This window comes from Anopheles gambiae, chromosome 3 (genome assembly GCF_943734735.2).
Source record: "Anopheles gambiae chromosome 3, idAnoGambNW_F1_1, whole genome shotgun sequence".
Lineage (NCBI taxonomy): Eukaryota > Metazoa > Arthropoda > Insecta > Diptera > Culicidae > Anopheles > Anopheles gambiae.
The window spans coordinates 58,414,293-58,431,094 of record NC_064602.1 but is presented as its reverse complement, the minus strand read 5'-3'; the positions used below and the strand labels follow the sequence as shown (position 1 = coordinate 58,431,094).

General features: G+C 35.6%; 1 protein-coding gene across 1 annotated transcript in view; it reads right to left on the bottom strand.

Annotated features, from left to right (window-relative positions):
- The window catches only part of LOC1272655 (LIM/homeobox protein Lhx6), a 28,341-nt gene extending 14,889 nt beyond the window's left edge, over positions 1-13,452 (bottom strand). Inside the window, 1 exon segment of the mRNA XM_061654169.1 lies at positions 13,321-13,452. Coding sequence (XP_061510153.1) covers positions 13,321-13,329 — 9 coding nt within the window. The 5' untranslated portion in view covers positions 13,330-13,452.
- Between the last annotated feature and the right edge of the window lie 3,350 nt (positions 13,453-16,802).

Here is a 16,802-nt window from a genome sequence, read left to right as displayed (position 1 = left end):
AAAACATCTTGGATGCCGTGAATAATTATGTGCACATTCGAAAGTGACTTGGAAAACCCTGTACTGCATTTGCATCACAATAGTTTAGTTTCAGTTCTTCCACATGATTTTCAACACGTCTCAAGCTGGATTGAGTTTGACAGTTATGATGTGTTGAAAGTCATGTGGAAGAACTGAAACATTATTGTGATGCCAATACAATGTATGACAGCTGTTGAAAAACATCTGGGAGGCGGTGAACAGGGTTTTCCATGTCACTTGAAGTCCAAGTGCAAGAAGATATTTCACATCACTCTGATGTTTCATTTTCATCATAATGATAATGGTGATGTGATTGTGAGTTTCGGTGAAAAACGATGGCAGCTGCCTGTTGAAGTGTTGAAAATTATGCTGAAGAAAATAAAAATTATTATGATGCAAATGAAATGTCAAATCAGTGCGGAATAACATTTTGCACGCGGTGAATAACAATGTTTACATTCGAAACTGACTTAGAAAACGCTGTAATGATGTGCAGATACGGAAGAGACTTGGAAAACCCAATATGATGCGTGGTTGACATCTTGATTTGTCTCTTATTTGACATTTATAACTGAACAAAGAGTTTTTTTTTCAAACATTTGCATTACCTGACTTAAACGGAGAGCAAGTGCAATTACGGGAAGTGTTCTATTTTCTATGACACTCAATGCAAGCAATTACATTCCGAAATGAATAATGAACAATTATTGCAGTAAAAAGGACAATTATTGTAGGAATAACAAAATGCATAGGTGATATAGAAAAATTATAAATTAGTTTCACTTCAGGATAGATTTGGAAAAGCTAGTTCTCTTATAGTAAAGGTTTTCCTAATAAAATGCAGTGGAATCCCTCACAACGAGTTTAAGCCATTCCAGTGCTGTTGCACACTGCAACAGGACTCGTCCGCAGTAAATTATTGTTTCAGTAAAAACAAGTGTTTTTAAGCTTTCTTATTATTTATTTTTAATTTAGAGACACTAAAAAAATTGTCACTTGTCGTGGGATTTGACTAAAGAGTGACATTGCATCTTTCGCTTAGCTTGCGATCAGTGGTAGACGCTAACCACACTAAACATTTTCTGTGGTTGCCTCTTTCGGGAATCACAAGAAACAACACTGTGCCAGCGAATCGATTGTTAATAATTATTAACAAGTGCTTTACTTGTTATGCAAGTGACTCTTTTCCGTAGTATTTGTTTTAAAAGTGAAATAATTGTTTTCAAGATCATAAATGTTTTGGAATAAATTTATATAAGTCGCTAATAAAGGAAAATGTTTCCATCATTTTAGAAAAAAAAATGACGTTCCGCTACTAAATATTTCCTGCTACTTTTTTATTCCAAAATAAACCATGTTCATTACAATTAAAGAATTGTTTGTGGTAAATATTCTTTAGCACGAATTATTTTCAATACGAATTATTAAAGGATTGTGATTGTTTCAATCAAAAACTGATACTATAGAAACAAAAATAGATGTGTACAGTCAAAAATTGATGCTATAGAGCAGGGGACTCCAAACTTTTCAGCTCATGGGTCGCATTACTTAAAAAATAACGTACAGGGTTTCTTAAGCCAGCTTAACATTGTAACACTATTTTTCGAACACGTCAAACGATTGTCAACATCGTACATACAATTCGAATCCGTAAACTCTTTTCGATTTGGTAACACTAGGTTATGGACCCGTAAAATCCCAACTCAAATCTGGAAAATGCATAATGGCTGACAAGACAGCCAACTTACGTTATTATACAGGGTTTCTCAAGCCAGCTCAACATCGTAACACTATTTTTCGAAAACGTTAAACGATTGTCAACATCGTATGTTAGCTGTATTGTCACCCATTATACATTTTCCAGATTCGAGTTGGGATTTTACGCGTTCAAAACCTAGAGTTATCTAATCGAAAAGAGTTTACGGATTCGGATTATATGTACGATGTTGACAATCGTTTAATGTTTTTGAAAAATAGTGTTACGATGTTGAGCTGGCTTGAGAAACCCTGTAAGATCCATTTGCTGCCTGAACACCGTACGATTTCTGCCCGAGAATTTTCTGCGAACCATTTTCGGGCAAAGAGCTTCCACTGGTTACTGGGTGGCACGATTTGTACTTTTATTGCATTTGCATTTTGTACTTTTACTCAATTTTGGGTTTACTACCTGTGAGAGAACATAGTTTTGGTGGTATCTCTTGGTATCCAACTGGTAATACGAATCTTCTTCTTCTTCTTTTGGCTCAACAACCGATGTCGGTCAAGGCCTGCCTGTACCCACTTGTGGGCTTGGCTTTCAGTGACTAATTGATTCCCCCCCATAGCAGGATAGTCAGTCCTACGTATGGCGGCGCGGTCTCTTTGGGGATTGAACCCATGACGGGCATGTTGTTAAGTCGTATGAGTTGACGACTGTATTACGAGACCGGCTAACCGGTAATACGAATAATTTTGTAAAACTTTTGCGTTTTGTTTAGGATAAGGCTCGTATCGTGTGGATGCAAAAATAATCGCGATATGTTTTTAGCAGTGATAGGGAAAAGATTGGCCGGCAAAGAATCAAAGAAACATTATGGTAGACTATAGTTCAATCGTGTATTAATCAGACTATGTATTGTGGCAAAGTGACATCAACGAGGGTCAGTAAACAACTTAACGTTTTCGTTCACAAAAAATCAACATAGACTTTAAATATTCAATGGTTCATTACAATGAAGGAACAGCTGCATTGAATGTATAACATAAGATACAATGGCTAACTAAATTGATGGTAATCTCAACTTTTTCACAGTGTTTTGCAAATATCGTGGCCAGTTCTCAAGCCAGGGTTAAAATGTTGATGCTGGGATTGGATAGTTAATCTTTCTGAGCACCGAAAAAGTGTTTAAACTGAAAAATTATCATAGTTGGTCTGTCATATTCTGTTCAAAATGGTCAAAAACTCGATAATTTGAAGTCAAACAATTGAAACATTTATGATCAGATGGACTAAAATGCCATATTTTATTAATTTATTAATTTATATTAATAAACAAAGAAATTTTGGAAAAATTTAAGCTTGAGTACGCGAGTGGAATAGAATAAATTATTTTACACCCTGCTTTAATCTGTAATTGTAATTGTTAATAAAATTCACATACTAAATGTTCATTTTTGATTGAGTAAATCTTCAGATTAATTAAACCAAAGCAATGTTAACCTAATTGGCTCAAAAACGACATACATAACTGTAACCATAAATGAAGCGTTGCAGACTGAACAAGTTACCTGACAATAGAAGTGCATAGAGCTGCAAAGGATCTATTATATATTGGTATTTGTGAGGATTTCTTACATTATTTTTATTTTATTTGGTATATGTATTAGTAGTAACAACACAATGGAATTCCTTTTCTTTATCTCTTTTAATTTTGTTTTGTTATGAATTTCATCTTTCTTTTTGATGACAATTTTGAAACTGTATTAGCAAAGGCGAATGCAAAAGTATGGGAAAACATGAAACATGTTTTTTTAAATTCTTTTTCATTCTCTAAATGAGAAACCGAATGAGTGACAGCACACTTCAAACTGTATTCAACTCCTTAGAAACTGCTTTTGGAGCTGACTAAAACTGTGAAGTGAAATTGCTTTTTCTCACTTCTTGATAACACGAGCGTGTCACGTTCGGTAGGGTACCAATAGATTTGCCATTTTTGGAACCTAGATGACGCAGTGTGCGTGCAAGACGTTGTTCGTTGTTCTTCGGTCAAACTAGAACCAACATCGGAAGGACCAACACATCAACCAACAAGGACCAGGAAAACAGTGTGGACGACAGTAAAAGAGAGAACAAGAGAGATTGATTGAAGCTGGAGGAGGAAAGTGAAGGCAAAACTGTCAGGACGCCAAAACAAAGTATGCACATAAATTAAGTTAGATTTCTGGGGCTTGCCGGTAGCAATGGGTATGCGGGTGGATGTGGGTGCGTATAGACGCTTTATGTACGTGTGAGGTGGGAAAGGACGGGATTTTTCCAGCAGTCCACACGAAGGCACCGCAAAGAACAGTGGCAAAGGAAGCGTCCCGGGTAAAGGAGTATGTAAGAAATTAATTAAGAAAATTTTCTTGATTACGGTACTCCAACTCCATCGCAACTGCGTCCTCCTTCTGTTTGACCGGGTCTGAAATTACGCGCGCACACTCTCTCAAACACACACATACACACGCATAGATGCAAGGCGTGTGCGTGGTAGCAAAGAAGGCTGCTTTAGTCTGCGGTCCAGCACGAAACCGCCGCTAGAATAATTCGAAAGATGTATGACCGATGGAGGGACGGCTGTTTGGAAGTAGAAACATAAAACCTACAGTTTTCGTCGCTTCTTTTGCCGCCCTGCTCGGGACGAGCTCGATAAGGAAGTAGGATGAATCAAAACTGTTGCTACATTTCGCTCAGAGAGCGTTTTTCCAGAGAACCGAATACATTTTGGGTTGAAGTTTAACATATTCACGCAAACCAAATAAAATTATTGATGAAAGATTAAACCAATTTAACAAACGATTGATAATAACTAAAACGATTATGTACGCATTACAGTAGTCAATTTGTTTTGCGTGCCAATTCATGAAAAGTAGTTGTAAAAAATGCTGGGAACTCAAAATCAGCTTATGGCTCATGAAACATAACTTGTATAGTTTGCGCTCAAATGAACCACAAATAAATATTGCTAAATAGTAGCATACACGTATTAGCTATTAGACTAATGATTTCCTAATTTGATTCAACTAGAAGTGGTTTCATTTAAGTCTATACTTTGCTAGTGCAGAATAAGGTAAAGCGGTAAAAAAAAAACAAAAAAAACTTTAAACGAAATAAAACTGTGCCTAGGCAAAGGGAATACAACAAGTTTTTCTTCAGCTTTGGTAACTAAGCAAATGTTCGTAGAAGAAGTTAAAAGAACGTTAAGAAAATCAGAGAGCTTCTGTTGATTTGAGAGACTGATAAGGCATGACTATTTATTATGGTTGTCTTGTATTCTCACTAATGTAAAGCCAATCAAACCAGTCTATCAACAGGGCAGACTATTATATGATTAAATAAGGGAATTTTCTTGTTTTATACTAGTTCACATTAAAACCTACCAGGATAAATTAATACAATATATCCTACCTATCAATAAATTCGATGAACGGACAGTCAATTCGGTATTTCAAGATATTTATCGGTATGCCTTTAGTATAAATCTCAATAAAATTTCTATTAAAATATTATGACAATTTTAAATCACGTAGATGAAGTATAATTCAAGTTGATGAATTATAGTTTAAAGATTTTATATAAAAATAATACCATTTTGCTTTCCCAAATCCTAACACTCTCTTAACCCGACCAAGTAAATAATAACAAGTGAAATTGTTTAGGCTAAAGTCAAAAGACCCATCATATTTGCCGAATCTTCCTCACAGTTCGTACGCCACGTGCCATAGTTTTCAATTTATTCCAATGTGATCTTTGGTGCTTGATAAATGGGTACAAACTTAATAGACTTTCTTACAGCTTGTTTCTGCTGAGGTTCATTCACCATTGTCTGTGTTAAACATGGGAAAGGAAAAATCCCAACTGTTAGAGCCAGGAGCGTACGGATGCTCGAAGATAGGGCGAAGGAGCACCGAACACCAGCTGCTTTAAATGGGGTTGTCGCAACAGTAGGAAGATGCTGCAGGGGCGAAGTATAAACCAATCAAAAGCTGAGAGTATATTTTGTGTGGCTATTTTTATCGTCGCAAATGAACCGTATAATTACAATATCAAATTGAAATTCCATTATATGGGGAACTGTCTTGAAATTTGAAGGTAAGCCTTACGTTATTATATAATAATGCTGACGAAGAGATGGTGATGGCGACGATGACTTGTTCCCTTCTGCGCCTGAATCCCGCAACCAGACGTTCTGTTAGTCGGTGCTTTAGCGTGTGCAATGTGGACATAACATGAGTATCTAATAGAATGCTTCCTCAAATGTGATCCGAGGTCAATGATAAGAATGCTGGCCAGTAAAGGAGGGCCAGTACGTACAGCGAACGGTGAATGTCATTTTATGCCCATTTCAATACTGTAAAACAGTCACTGAACGGAGAAGAGCTGGGTATGTATCTCTCAACAGAAGCTGGCTATGCAAACGGAAGCACTCTACAGCATTGTCGGATAAAAGTTAACCTCACTGCACCGCACAGAAACGAAACGATTTAAAGGATTTCCTTTTACTGCACATTGTTGCACTATGGCTTTGGATCAGATGAAAAAAAACATTGTGATTTAGGAAATGTTATAAAAATTGTTACGTAAAATCTACTGCAACATAGATTTTTTATTCTATCGAATTATTGAACCAAATAATTCAACATTATTTATCCCAAGTATGAGGGTAAATATTCAGCTTATGGCCAAATATTGTCCATTCTCATGCCATTTGATTCCTCATGTGCAGTATAAACAGTACAATGTGGTAGAACATGGAGTCGAAATAAACTCAAGTTCATAAATACGCAGTGACCGAGGAACCGACTATGGTGCCACTCGTGCTGTGTGGGGCAAGAGTGCGAGTTGACAGCAAAAGTAGAAAAGCTTTTAATTGCATTCATTCACTAAAATTACAGACATCCATTCTTCTTGCTTCAGACATCATTAGGAAGCACTTTGCCTGATCGTTTGGTTTTGTTCTGCTGCTTTGGATTATTGACCGTGTGGAGTAGAATGAGAATGGTTTCTTCGTTCGCAAAAAATACACATTCACAGCAATTGCGTTGAATGTCGGCGAATTTTGGAACTTGGGGATCTTTATCGTTTTTTTCAATACTAAAGTTAAGTCATTATATGTTGGACAAAAGGCATTATATGTATGTTAATATAAGCGAGTATTTTTAAAATTTATGTTCAAAGTAAATATGTTGGATTGTATTTATTTAAAGCACCTTTACTTGAAAAAAACAACATCACACACACACACACACATATTAAAAGATCAAACAATGTATCATTGGGAGATTTTACTTATGTAGATATAAAAACTCACTATCTGATTTTGACATTAGTATAGAGTCAAACGTGAAAAGTATCATCAAAATCATTATCTATTTTTCTATTCAAATGATCAATAAAACTGGACAGCCCATCAAACCGTTTTTCGAGTCAGTTTCCAATGCAAATGGTTTTATTCACCATTGAGCTTTTTTTATAGCCTAGCTGTTACAAATAATGAAAGCTGTTGAAAATTATCTTGCAAGAATTGAATAATGATGTGCCCAGATTTTCAGCCTAGTGTATTTCAGTCTGAAAAAATGTTAACACACGCCGATTCTTCGCATGCTTGATCAGTTTTGACTCATTTCTTCTGTTCTGATTTAATTTTTCTTCTGTTCAAGGTGGCTAGATATACTTCTTCTTCTTCTATTTGGCGTAATGTCCTACGCGGACATTCCGGCCTGTACATAGGCTTTCGAGACCTAATTAATTACCACGTAGAGCCGGATAGTCAAATCCTTGCTACTGGGGGACGGTCCCATTCTGGGCTTGAACCCATGACGGGCATGTTATTGAGTCGTTCGAGTTGACGACTGTACCACGAGACCGCCTCTAGGCTACATAGACTACAGGTGGATTTTTTTTATTAAGATTTCTATGAGATTGGCAGATAGGGTGTTATGGTTGCCAAGGACTTTATATGAGTAGCTAAGTAACTTCGGACTCCCTACCTGTCATATGAAGATTTGTCAAAGTACACTGGACGGGCCAACCAGTAGTAGTTTATAAACCTTGTTACTGACGCATAGTTTATAATAGTTACCGATGTATCTACTTTATCTATTTCGGTACCACTACAGGTGGATCAGGTGATCGTTAACATCCATGAGCAGATCGTTTTATGAGGTTTACACACTGTTTGAGTTTAACATCTCGGTACAATCTTTCAAAGGCAGAGCGCTCACCAGGTGACCTCAAACATAATGCAATCCAATATATTCGATACATCATTAAGGAACTTATAAATGAGAGTGAGTAAAATAAGTCTTGGTTTGACATTTATCTCGCACAGTGTTTTTGTTTACACTTTGTCTGGAATGCTGCATCTAGCTCATAACTTTTGGTTTTTTAATTCGTTTGAGTATTCTTTAGTGAGATTTTTTGGATTTATATTAAAGTTGTGCGAAGAAATGCTCAGGCATTATTCGTTCCCAGCATATTTCAGAGAACTATCGTTGGATCAAAAGTTCTTGAATATATAAATTGGTCCGTCCCAAGAAGAGCTTTACAAGAGCAAACGTTTCTATTCTTTGCAATAAGAAACACAGGTCATGGAGAACACGAACTTATCAGAGCTAAGGGAATCAGTTCCAATATGACCGCTAATTGGTTGGCTTTGTTTGCTCGTTGCACACACTTTGGTAACGACTAAATTTTATGTGATTTATCTCGTTCTATAGTTTTTATTAATTATTTGCATATGTTTTTATTTATGAATGCATTGGCATAAAATATAATAAATATTAAAACTTCAATAAGATTATTATGGTTGATCAAGAAATATTGAAAACAAATAAACAAATAAACAATTATTTATCCGAGTCAGACGCCATACACGATAATTTTCCGCCGAATTATTATTACGTATAATTTTCAGATCAATCATAATCATAAGTATCATTTTCAAATCAATAAGATCATAAGTATAATTTTCAAATCAATCGAAAAAAATATATTTTCTATGAATGTAAAAAAAATTGATTAAAAGCAATGCGGTTGATAAAAAGTCGTGCTGATCAAAATTCAATTAAATTGAATTAAAACGTTAATTAAGTGGCTAGTCAAGACGAATGCTTAATACATGACAAACATGTTCGTTATTACGTATGAATTCTATATAATCCGTAACTACCCCCTTGTTTTAATTTTTATATTTTTACCAACCAACCAATAAATCTTATTTATGGAATTAAAAAAAACTGACAACAATTTCATGCGAGAGCAGATTTCAAAAGAATCGCATATCATTAACAAACGAAGAAAGAAACAAACTCAAAAGGTTTCTTCAGCGCTTCTTAAAATAAATTCAACCACTTCCAACTCTTTTGGAACCGTAGCTCGTTTTTTTTAACCAGCAAATTATTTAATTAAGTTTTCATTTAATTATACTCATCTCCCAGTTACTCATGGTGAGTAAAATGGCGTCCCCTCGGCATGTGAAGGCGAAATGAAAAGCTAGAGTCTTACCCGGCTACTTAATTACGAAGAGTGTGCAGAGAGGAAACATTATTACGATGATGTTTACATTACAGATTTATTAAATTAATTTCATTATTCAAGAAAAATGATGGATTTTTGGGCAGGCTGCGTCAACCAACACAGCATTTTTTCGGGTTTTCGGCTACCCAAAACATCTAAAAAAATCGCAACAGAGGAAGGATTAGCAAGTCTGAAAGATGGTAAATTTCATCTCAACATTTCAGAAACTCGGTTATACCTCGGTTCTGCTACTTATAATAAAAAAAACCCCACATAAACATCGCGGCAATTCAAAGGCAACGCCAAATTGACTGACTTCTTGTATGATTGTGAAATGACTGTTTGGAATCCGAAGCTGCAGCACTTTCTTCTTCGATGTGGTGTGGTTGTTTGTCCGTGGGTGTAACACATTGCCTTTCAGCCTTTTGACAGTAGACCGCATGCAACAAGGATCATTATTCGTCGGAAATTAGTAACATTAGCAGCAACGCTGGAGTGAAGCGGTTTGCGTTGGCGAAATGTAATTTCAATTACGTTCTCTTTTCTTTTCGATGTGAAGATTAGTATTATTCTTGTTCTTATTATTGTTATTATTATATAATTATATTTCTGATGGTATGGCCTCCTTGCATGAAACGGGGTGGCACGATGGCACCTCCACTTCTGTCGACTGCTACGTTCGAGCGTAGTGAGTTGAAGGTAGAAGCTATATCCACTGGGAGTATTTACTGAGATCCTATGCTCACAATACGCTCTAATTGGCTGTTATTTCATACTGCTGACACTCATACACACATACTCTATTACTTGCCAAATCAAAGGACTACATTAAATAAACTACATTACCATAACTTTGTTGATGTATTTCATGCGTGTCTTTAACGAAGTGTTAATCTTATCCGAGAACGTGATTAACGCATGGTCGCAGCGCAAAATTAACAAGCTAATTATGTTCCTAGGCTGGTCTTTTTCACTCGGTTATATTACGCGTAAAGTAGCACAAATGTCGTACAAATACGTATGAATAACAATAATAATCGCAAAATATTCAAAAGTTTGCAAAAGAATAAATTAAAATAATCATAAAAATAATATTACACTTTCAGTACATGAATTGAATTTACTATTTGTTTACATGTAGCACATGTTGTTCATGTAGTCATTGTATGTAGTCATTTTACATTTCAATTTCATTATTAAACTACGAGTAAAGGCCCGCATCGCCATTAAAACTAATGAATGAATTGATAGAGCTCTTTCCGAAACTTAACTAGTTAAACAGAGTGTGTGAGCCTTGAACCACGGAGAAAAGGCTCTGCAGTATTATGTCCAGCTATATGTCACTAATTGAAATCGGTACATAAACGCGTCAAGGCATCAAGCCCTAAGGCAGCCACATGGAAAGCTTTCTGATGCTATTATCGTTTTATGGAGGACCAATACTAACTTACTTCTCCATCGTTGATGATGATAGTGATGATGGTGATGACCGGGGATTGATTCATTGGTCGTTGTTGCCGACTAGAACGACTGCCAATGTCGAGGATACTTTCGCTAAATTCGTGCTAGAAAGGATAGGTTACGGATGAGTCTGGTCGAAAACGGCACCGAAAAGTTCAGCTGAAAATGGAAATCTTTCAATATAATTCACTTTTCCGGTTCGGTGACAGTTTTGAATTGACTTTCTTCAGGAACCCCTTTTTTGCCGGGAGGTTGATAGTCGAGCATTTTTTCTTCCTTTTTCTTATGTGTCCAATTTTACCCATTTCCCTCACTATAGCCAAACATTGGATATGGCAAGAGGGTTGGCTATACTGGCGAGTTGGAATTGTCGTATGGATAGTTTTCCCTCGCTTTAGAAAGCTAACCTCACAAATGTCTCTCAAGGATCAAGTGGTACAACTGGTTGACCGGAAGGAAAAACTGTGATGGACAGTGAAAATAACGAAGAATTTATCCTATTTCGTCCGCACTCACACACGGCGTAGCTTCATTTCGTTATATACTATTCTACTGTGATTGTCTTTTGCGTTGCCCAGCTGGGTACAATTGGCTGGGTTGCTTGTCCTAGTATTATTTCTCATTCTCTCTTTATCTCTCTCTCTCTCTCTCTCTCTCTCTCTCTCTTTCACACATACACACATACACAACGGTGGAAGTGGACTTTTGGAATGAATTGAAGTTTAAAATATCACACATTGATTCAGACTACAGTACAATTTCCCAAATTTTCCAAGTGAATGTTTGCGTATTTTTTTTTCTTTTTGGCTCTGTTTCGCCCACTGTCGTTTAAGGATGGATCTATAAAGTGTTGGACACAATTGCACGGAAAACAATGTTCAGAGAATACCGAATGCCTTGCTATTTACCATGACCGTAGGTGGATAGATCAAGTTGGAGTGCCTTGGAACCGACAAACAATGATAAAGTATCGAAAAAAGATCCCAATAAATAAAACAACAATTTTCAATATCCATTAGCTGGCAAAGAGCACAGCTGAACCGAGCTTTTCTACCGATCGGAGATAGATGTGCCTCAGGAAACAGCAAAACCGTGTTCCATAGTTTTCCACTTTTTATGTCTTTGTTATTTTTTATGTTAGAAGCTATTTTCATTTTATACTGCCCTGTAAGGATGTAAAACTGAATCAGAAAGAGTAGGGAGGGAAAAGTAATTGAAATAGAATGGACCGATGGCAGCTTATCGTAACTAATAGTGCCATTGATGGTCACAGCAAATCACAAAACATTTTTATGTGAACTAAATTTCGTAAAATTGTATGCACATCGAAAACCTATTCCGTATATTTAATTATAAGTAACATTAGGCACTATTGCTTATTAACGATTCTATTGTCTTCGCACTCATATCCTCATTTAACTCTATAAAGCATTTCAAAAATTCAGTGCATATTGATGATGTAATACTTTCCTTCTAGCTTTGGTTAATAGTACAGTTGAGAGCTTCATATTTATGTCCACACGCATGAACTTGTGTCCCGGTGCAGATAAGTTTACAAGCTAGGGACTGGGGGATGATTGCTTTTCCATGTCTTTACATTAACGAGATTTTAGTAAGAAAATGGAGCATCATTCAGCCAGCCAAATAAATTACGTAATCGATTACGTCCATACTGCAACGAAAACCTTTTAAGAAAATTGATCAATCAGTGAACAAAATTAACACCTGCATGCAGCAATTTCAGAACTAGTTCAGAATTAGAAAATTTACTGACAATATATTACTCTTTATAAGGTATTATATTGATTTGTACAGCAAGCTCAACTAGAAATAATGCTTTAATGTTTTTTTTAACTTTCTTTTTTATTGCAAGAAATGTTGTAATTTATTTATAATTTAATTATTCTTCATATTGCATTCATATCATGCTGTATTTTGTATTAAATTGATACATAAATTTCAAAGTTTCACTCAGACGTTAGGTTGAGCAATTTTGTCAACATGGAACACACTTTTACTTGCAAATAAGATTTCAATGGATGATGAGACGAAGACATCATAATTCAACCAAACTGGTTTGTACTATTAACCCATTTGAGAAATATTTTAATTAGATTTACAATGAGAATACGTCACAAGATGAAAGTAATGAACCACATCCCTTCATGGATCCCTATTCATGTTTTCCCTTCCTGCGATTCTTTTGTTACATTTCATGCGGTTTGAATGTTCAACATTAAATGCCATTAGTGAACAGCGCACATGGAGTTGATGTTCCTGTTTGTTTGTGTCTATGAATTAATTGACTGCTCAGAAAAGTAAGATGGTGTGCTGGTATCAGCATCGCAAGATGATAATTGGAATGAAAGTTTTATCAAAACATAGTGAAACTGAACACTTCTCAGTGATTATAATTATTATGCTCCCATAAACAGCTTAGGAAAATAAAAACCACTTTTTCTTTATTATGTTATTTTTTTCAGTGTGATACGTTGCGTCAAAATTACTACGTTTGCAACCTACTGATATGTTAAAAATATGAAAAAAATCTGGCCACTGGTTTTTGTTAGTTGAAAACTTACCAGCAACATTTTCAGTGCTGTGCATTCCTGACAATGGCCGATTTATGACTTTGTGCTGCAACGTAATGATTTACACAATCATGATCTAGCTCACAAACCCGTGTTCGTCCATTCATAACAAGTTTTGTATATTATGCTGCAAAATATTAAAAACAAAAATTAATTATATTAGTGAATACGATGTTGGTGAGTACAAATGAAAAAAAAACAAAAAAAGGAAATTTTTGAAAAAAGTTTATTTTTAGACTGGTAAGAGTAAAGAGCAAGCTTTACAGTTATTCGATTAGCTAGCTATCACTAACTGAGTATTCTGTTATGGATACATCAGCAAGTCACAGAGCGTCAAACCCTATTAGTGGTCAAGGCAAGTACATACCAACGGTTGTAAAGCCATATAAGAACAGTTATTATTTAGTTTCTATGGGTTGTTATGAATCAGAATGGATAGTTTGGATAGTTTTGAAGCGCGTTTGGATGTTTTGCAAGGTCATCTACATCATTTGAACCTACAACTGTATTTGAATATTCTATATGTTGTTTCAATAATTTTCATTGCTCGCGGTAGTCGCACATGGCGGATTTTTTTTATACCAGTAAAGCACAAGAAAATAAAGTTTTAATGAAAGCACTAACAAATCCTGCTGTATTCTTTTCAGTTGAAGCAAATCATCAGCCATTTACAATTGAGTATAAACAATTATGCATCGAGAATATAGTTTTCTTTCCATTTTTACGTTTTGAAATGAGTAAAAATATTTTTTTATTGTTCTTGGGAGGCATCAACGCATAGCATACGCGTATGCTATTAAGCCAGGTATAAGAAGAAGAAAAAGTAAAAGAAGAATTCTTTTTAAAACATCATTTCAAAAAGTTTTCAATCTTTATTGACAAAATATGTATACTATAGCAGGCTTAAACCTAATAATGGGGCCCTTCACGATTCTAGTTAGTTTTTTGTATGGAGTTTGACAGTTGGAGGCTGAAATCATGTAAAAACTCCATACAAAACCACAAATAAAACTAGCCATCAATTTTCAGACTAGATTATTCTAGCCTCAAAGCTAGAATTAGATTCGAGTACCTGCTCGAAAAATGGCAAAACAAGATGGGGTTTAACATTTATCTCAAGGTGCATTAAAGAGATCGGGTGATGGAATCCAGAATCAAAGTGCATGTAGTCCAGGTGTTCTCATAGCATGTTTTTTATAACCAAATTTGAATATCACTTTTTGACAGGATGGGCGAAAACTTTTGCTCAAACAAGCTCTCTGCAGGCTTGACGAATACACAAAATATTCTTCTAATCATGATTTAGAAACAGAAGCGATAAAAATCAGCCTTCTAAATTCATATACCTTGGGATAAGCCCACCTGTATATTATATTCACTTAGATAGCTGCTCGAAAACTGCTATACAATGCAAACAGCTGACAGGCTGAAATTTCAGCCCACGAACTTAATATGGAAAGCGCCCCAATCTAGGCTTTAAACCTGAGGCGTTTAGTTTGTGTGTAGTTTTGTATGGAGTGTTGAAATGTTTTGAGTCTAACTTTCTAGCTTCATGTGAAAATTTGGTAAATATGGATAGTTTGATAACATTCGTAAATGTCAATTTTCAGTGCAACAAATTAATTTGACCCAGTTACAGGGTTATGCAAGATAATTTCGGAAGTATTTAATTACTTGAGGATGCGTGCTCAAGATTTTTGAAAAGACAACGCAATATGCAGGTGACTTTTAACTCTAAGACACACATTAAGAGAAACTGATTAGGAACCCATAGCGATCCTGGGACTGATCCCAAACGCATTCTGGAAATTTACAGAACTCATGCTGGAGCTGACCCTTACCCAGAATCACTGGTTCCGAACCCATACCAGAACTTACACTGAAACCCATATCGGTTCTGGGACTGATCCTGACCCCATACACTTCCTTTAATATATACCTACCGATACTTGAACTGATCGCAAACCTATACTGGTCCTTGATTTGATTATGATTCCATATCGGTCCTGGAACAGATCCTGGACCCCATTCTTGGTCCTGATATTGTTCTCTTTTTAATTTAGACCAAAACTAATAAAAAATGCTTTAAAAAAATAAAAAATAATAATACCGGCTGTTGAATAGCCTTGTTTCCATCGAATGATTTCTGCTTGAAAACTTCTGTCAAAATCACAGTTTTCTATGGCCCCGGAAATCAAACAGGATTCGACGAATTATTTTCATGCTTTTTTGGAAGGCACGAATCGTCGTTGCTTGTAATTCTTTGACAGATGCAAAGAAAAACTGTGCATTTTGGTATATAAACTTAGTTTTGTGATCCCTGCGCATAGGATGTGGCTAAGTGTTTTAAGTGATTTCAAAACGATGAAAACATAGAATTGCATGTATATATGAAATTGTCATTTTCTAATTCATAAAAGAATCTTATCATGGAAACGCAAAAAGGGATTCGTCATCAAACAACAATCGTTCTGTTGAATGTTACCGAATTGTCGTTTTTTGAATTGACACAATTTACCATAAGGAATAAAAGAAATGATTTGTTTTTCTCAATGGACCATCAGATTTTAAACAAATTGTTGAACATTGTCTGTTTTTCAATAGAACGCGTGCTTTTTTAATTAACTATCAGCCAATTAGCGTTATGAGTAAAAATACGGATAGCTTCAAATTCCATACACTCACCTTTTTTAAAAAAATAAATTTAATTTAATTAATTTCGCTTTTAATTGTACATGTATTACGATCCGAGCTTCTCCGGCAGGCCACGCGAAGGTTTGGCCCTCAGCAAGAGTTGCAGGGTTGTAACGGAGGAGAAACAAACAGCAGCAGAGTGGACAGAGTATTTGATACTTCGCCTACTAACCAGTCCTTCCCGCTAGTTGCTTCTGATCCAAGGTTGGGAAGCCTATGCAGACGGAAGGGGGTGTTTGGCTCGGAAATCCAGGGGCTCTGTCCTATTTCGGATATTTAGAATTAAACCTCTTTACTCCAAGAGCTTCTGCGTTTGAATCCTGCTTTATTCAAAATATGGTCTACTTTTATACTAAAATTATCCTCCCAAGTTTACCCGAATATCCGTTCGGACGGGATAATTCGTGTTTCCAGAAACATCTTATTTTGACTTGGAAGGATAAACAATGGTTACTACGATTAGATTGGTAAAAAAAAAGAAATTTAGAATCGCGTGCGTAACAACATGATTGCCATGATGTACTAATATTGTCGAAAATTCATATTAATATGGTTCAGTTACATTGAAGTACATCGGAATGTAATGTAGAAGTAATTATCAACGTGAAAATAACAGTGGAGTGTGGAGAGATTTTACAGATTAAATTTATATTAGTTAGAAAATATGAAATGATAAAAATGTCTTACGTGTACGTAATTCCAAGAAATACGATACACACGTGAACGATTACTTTTACTTTAAAACAACAACTACATCAAGCCTACAAGAATAAAAATTC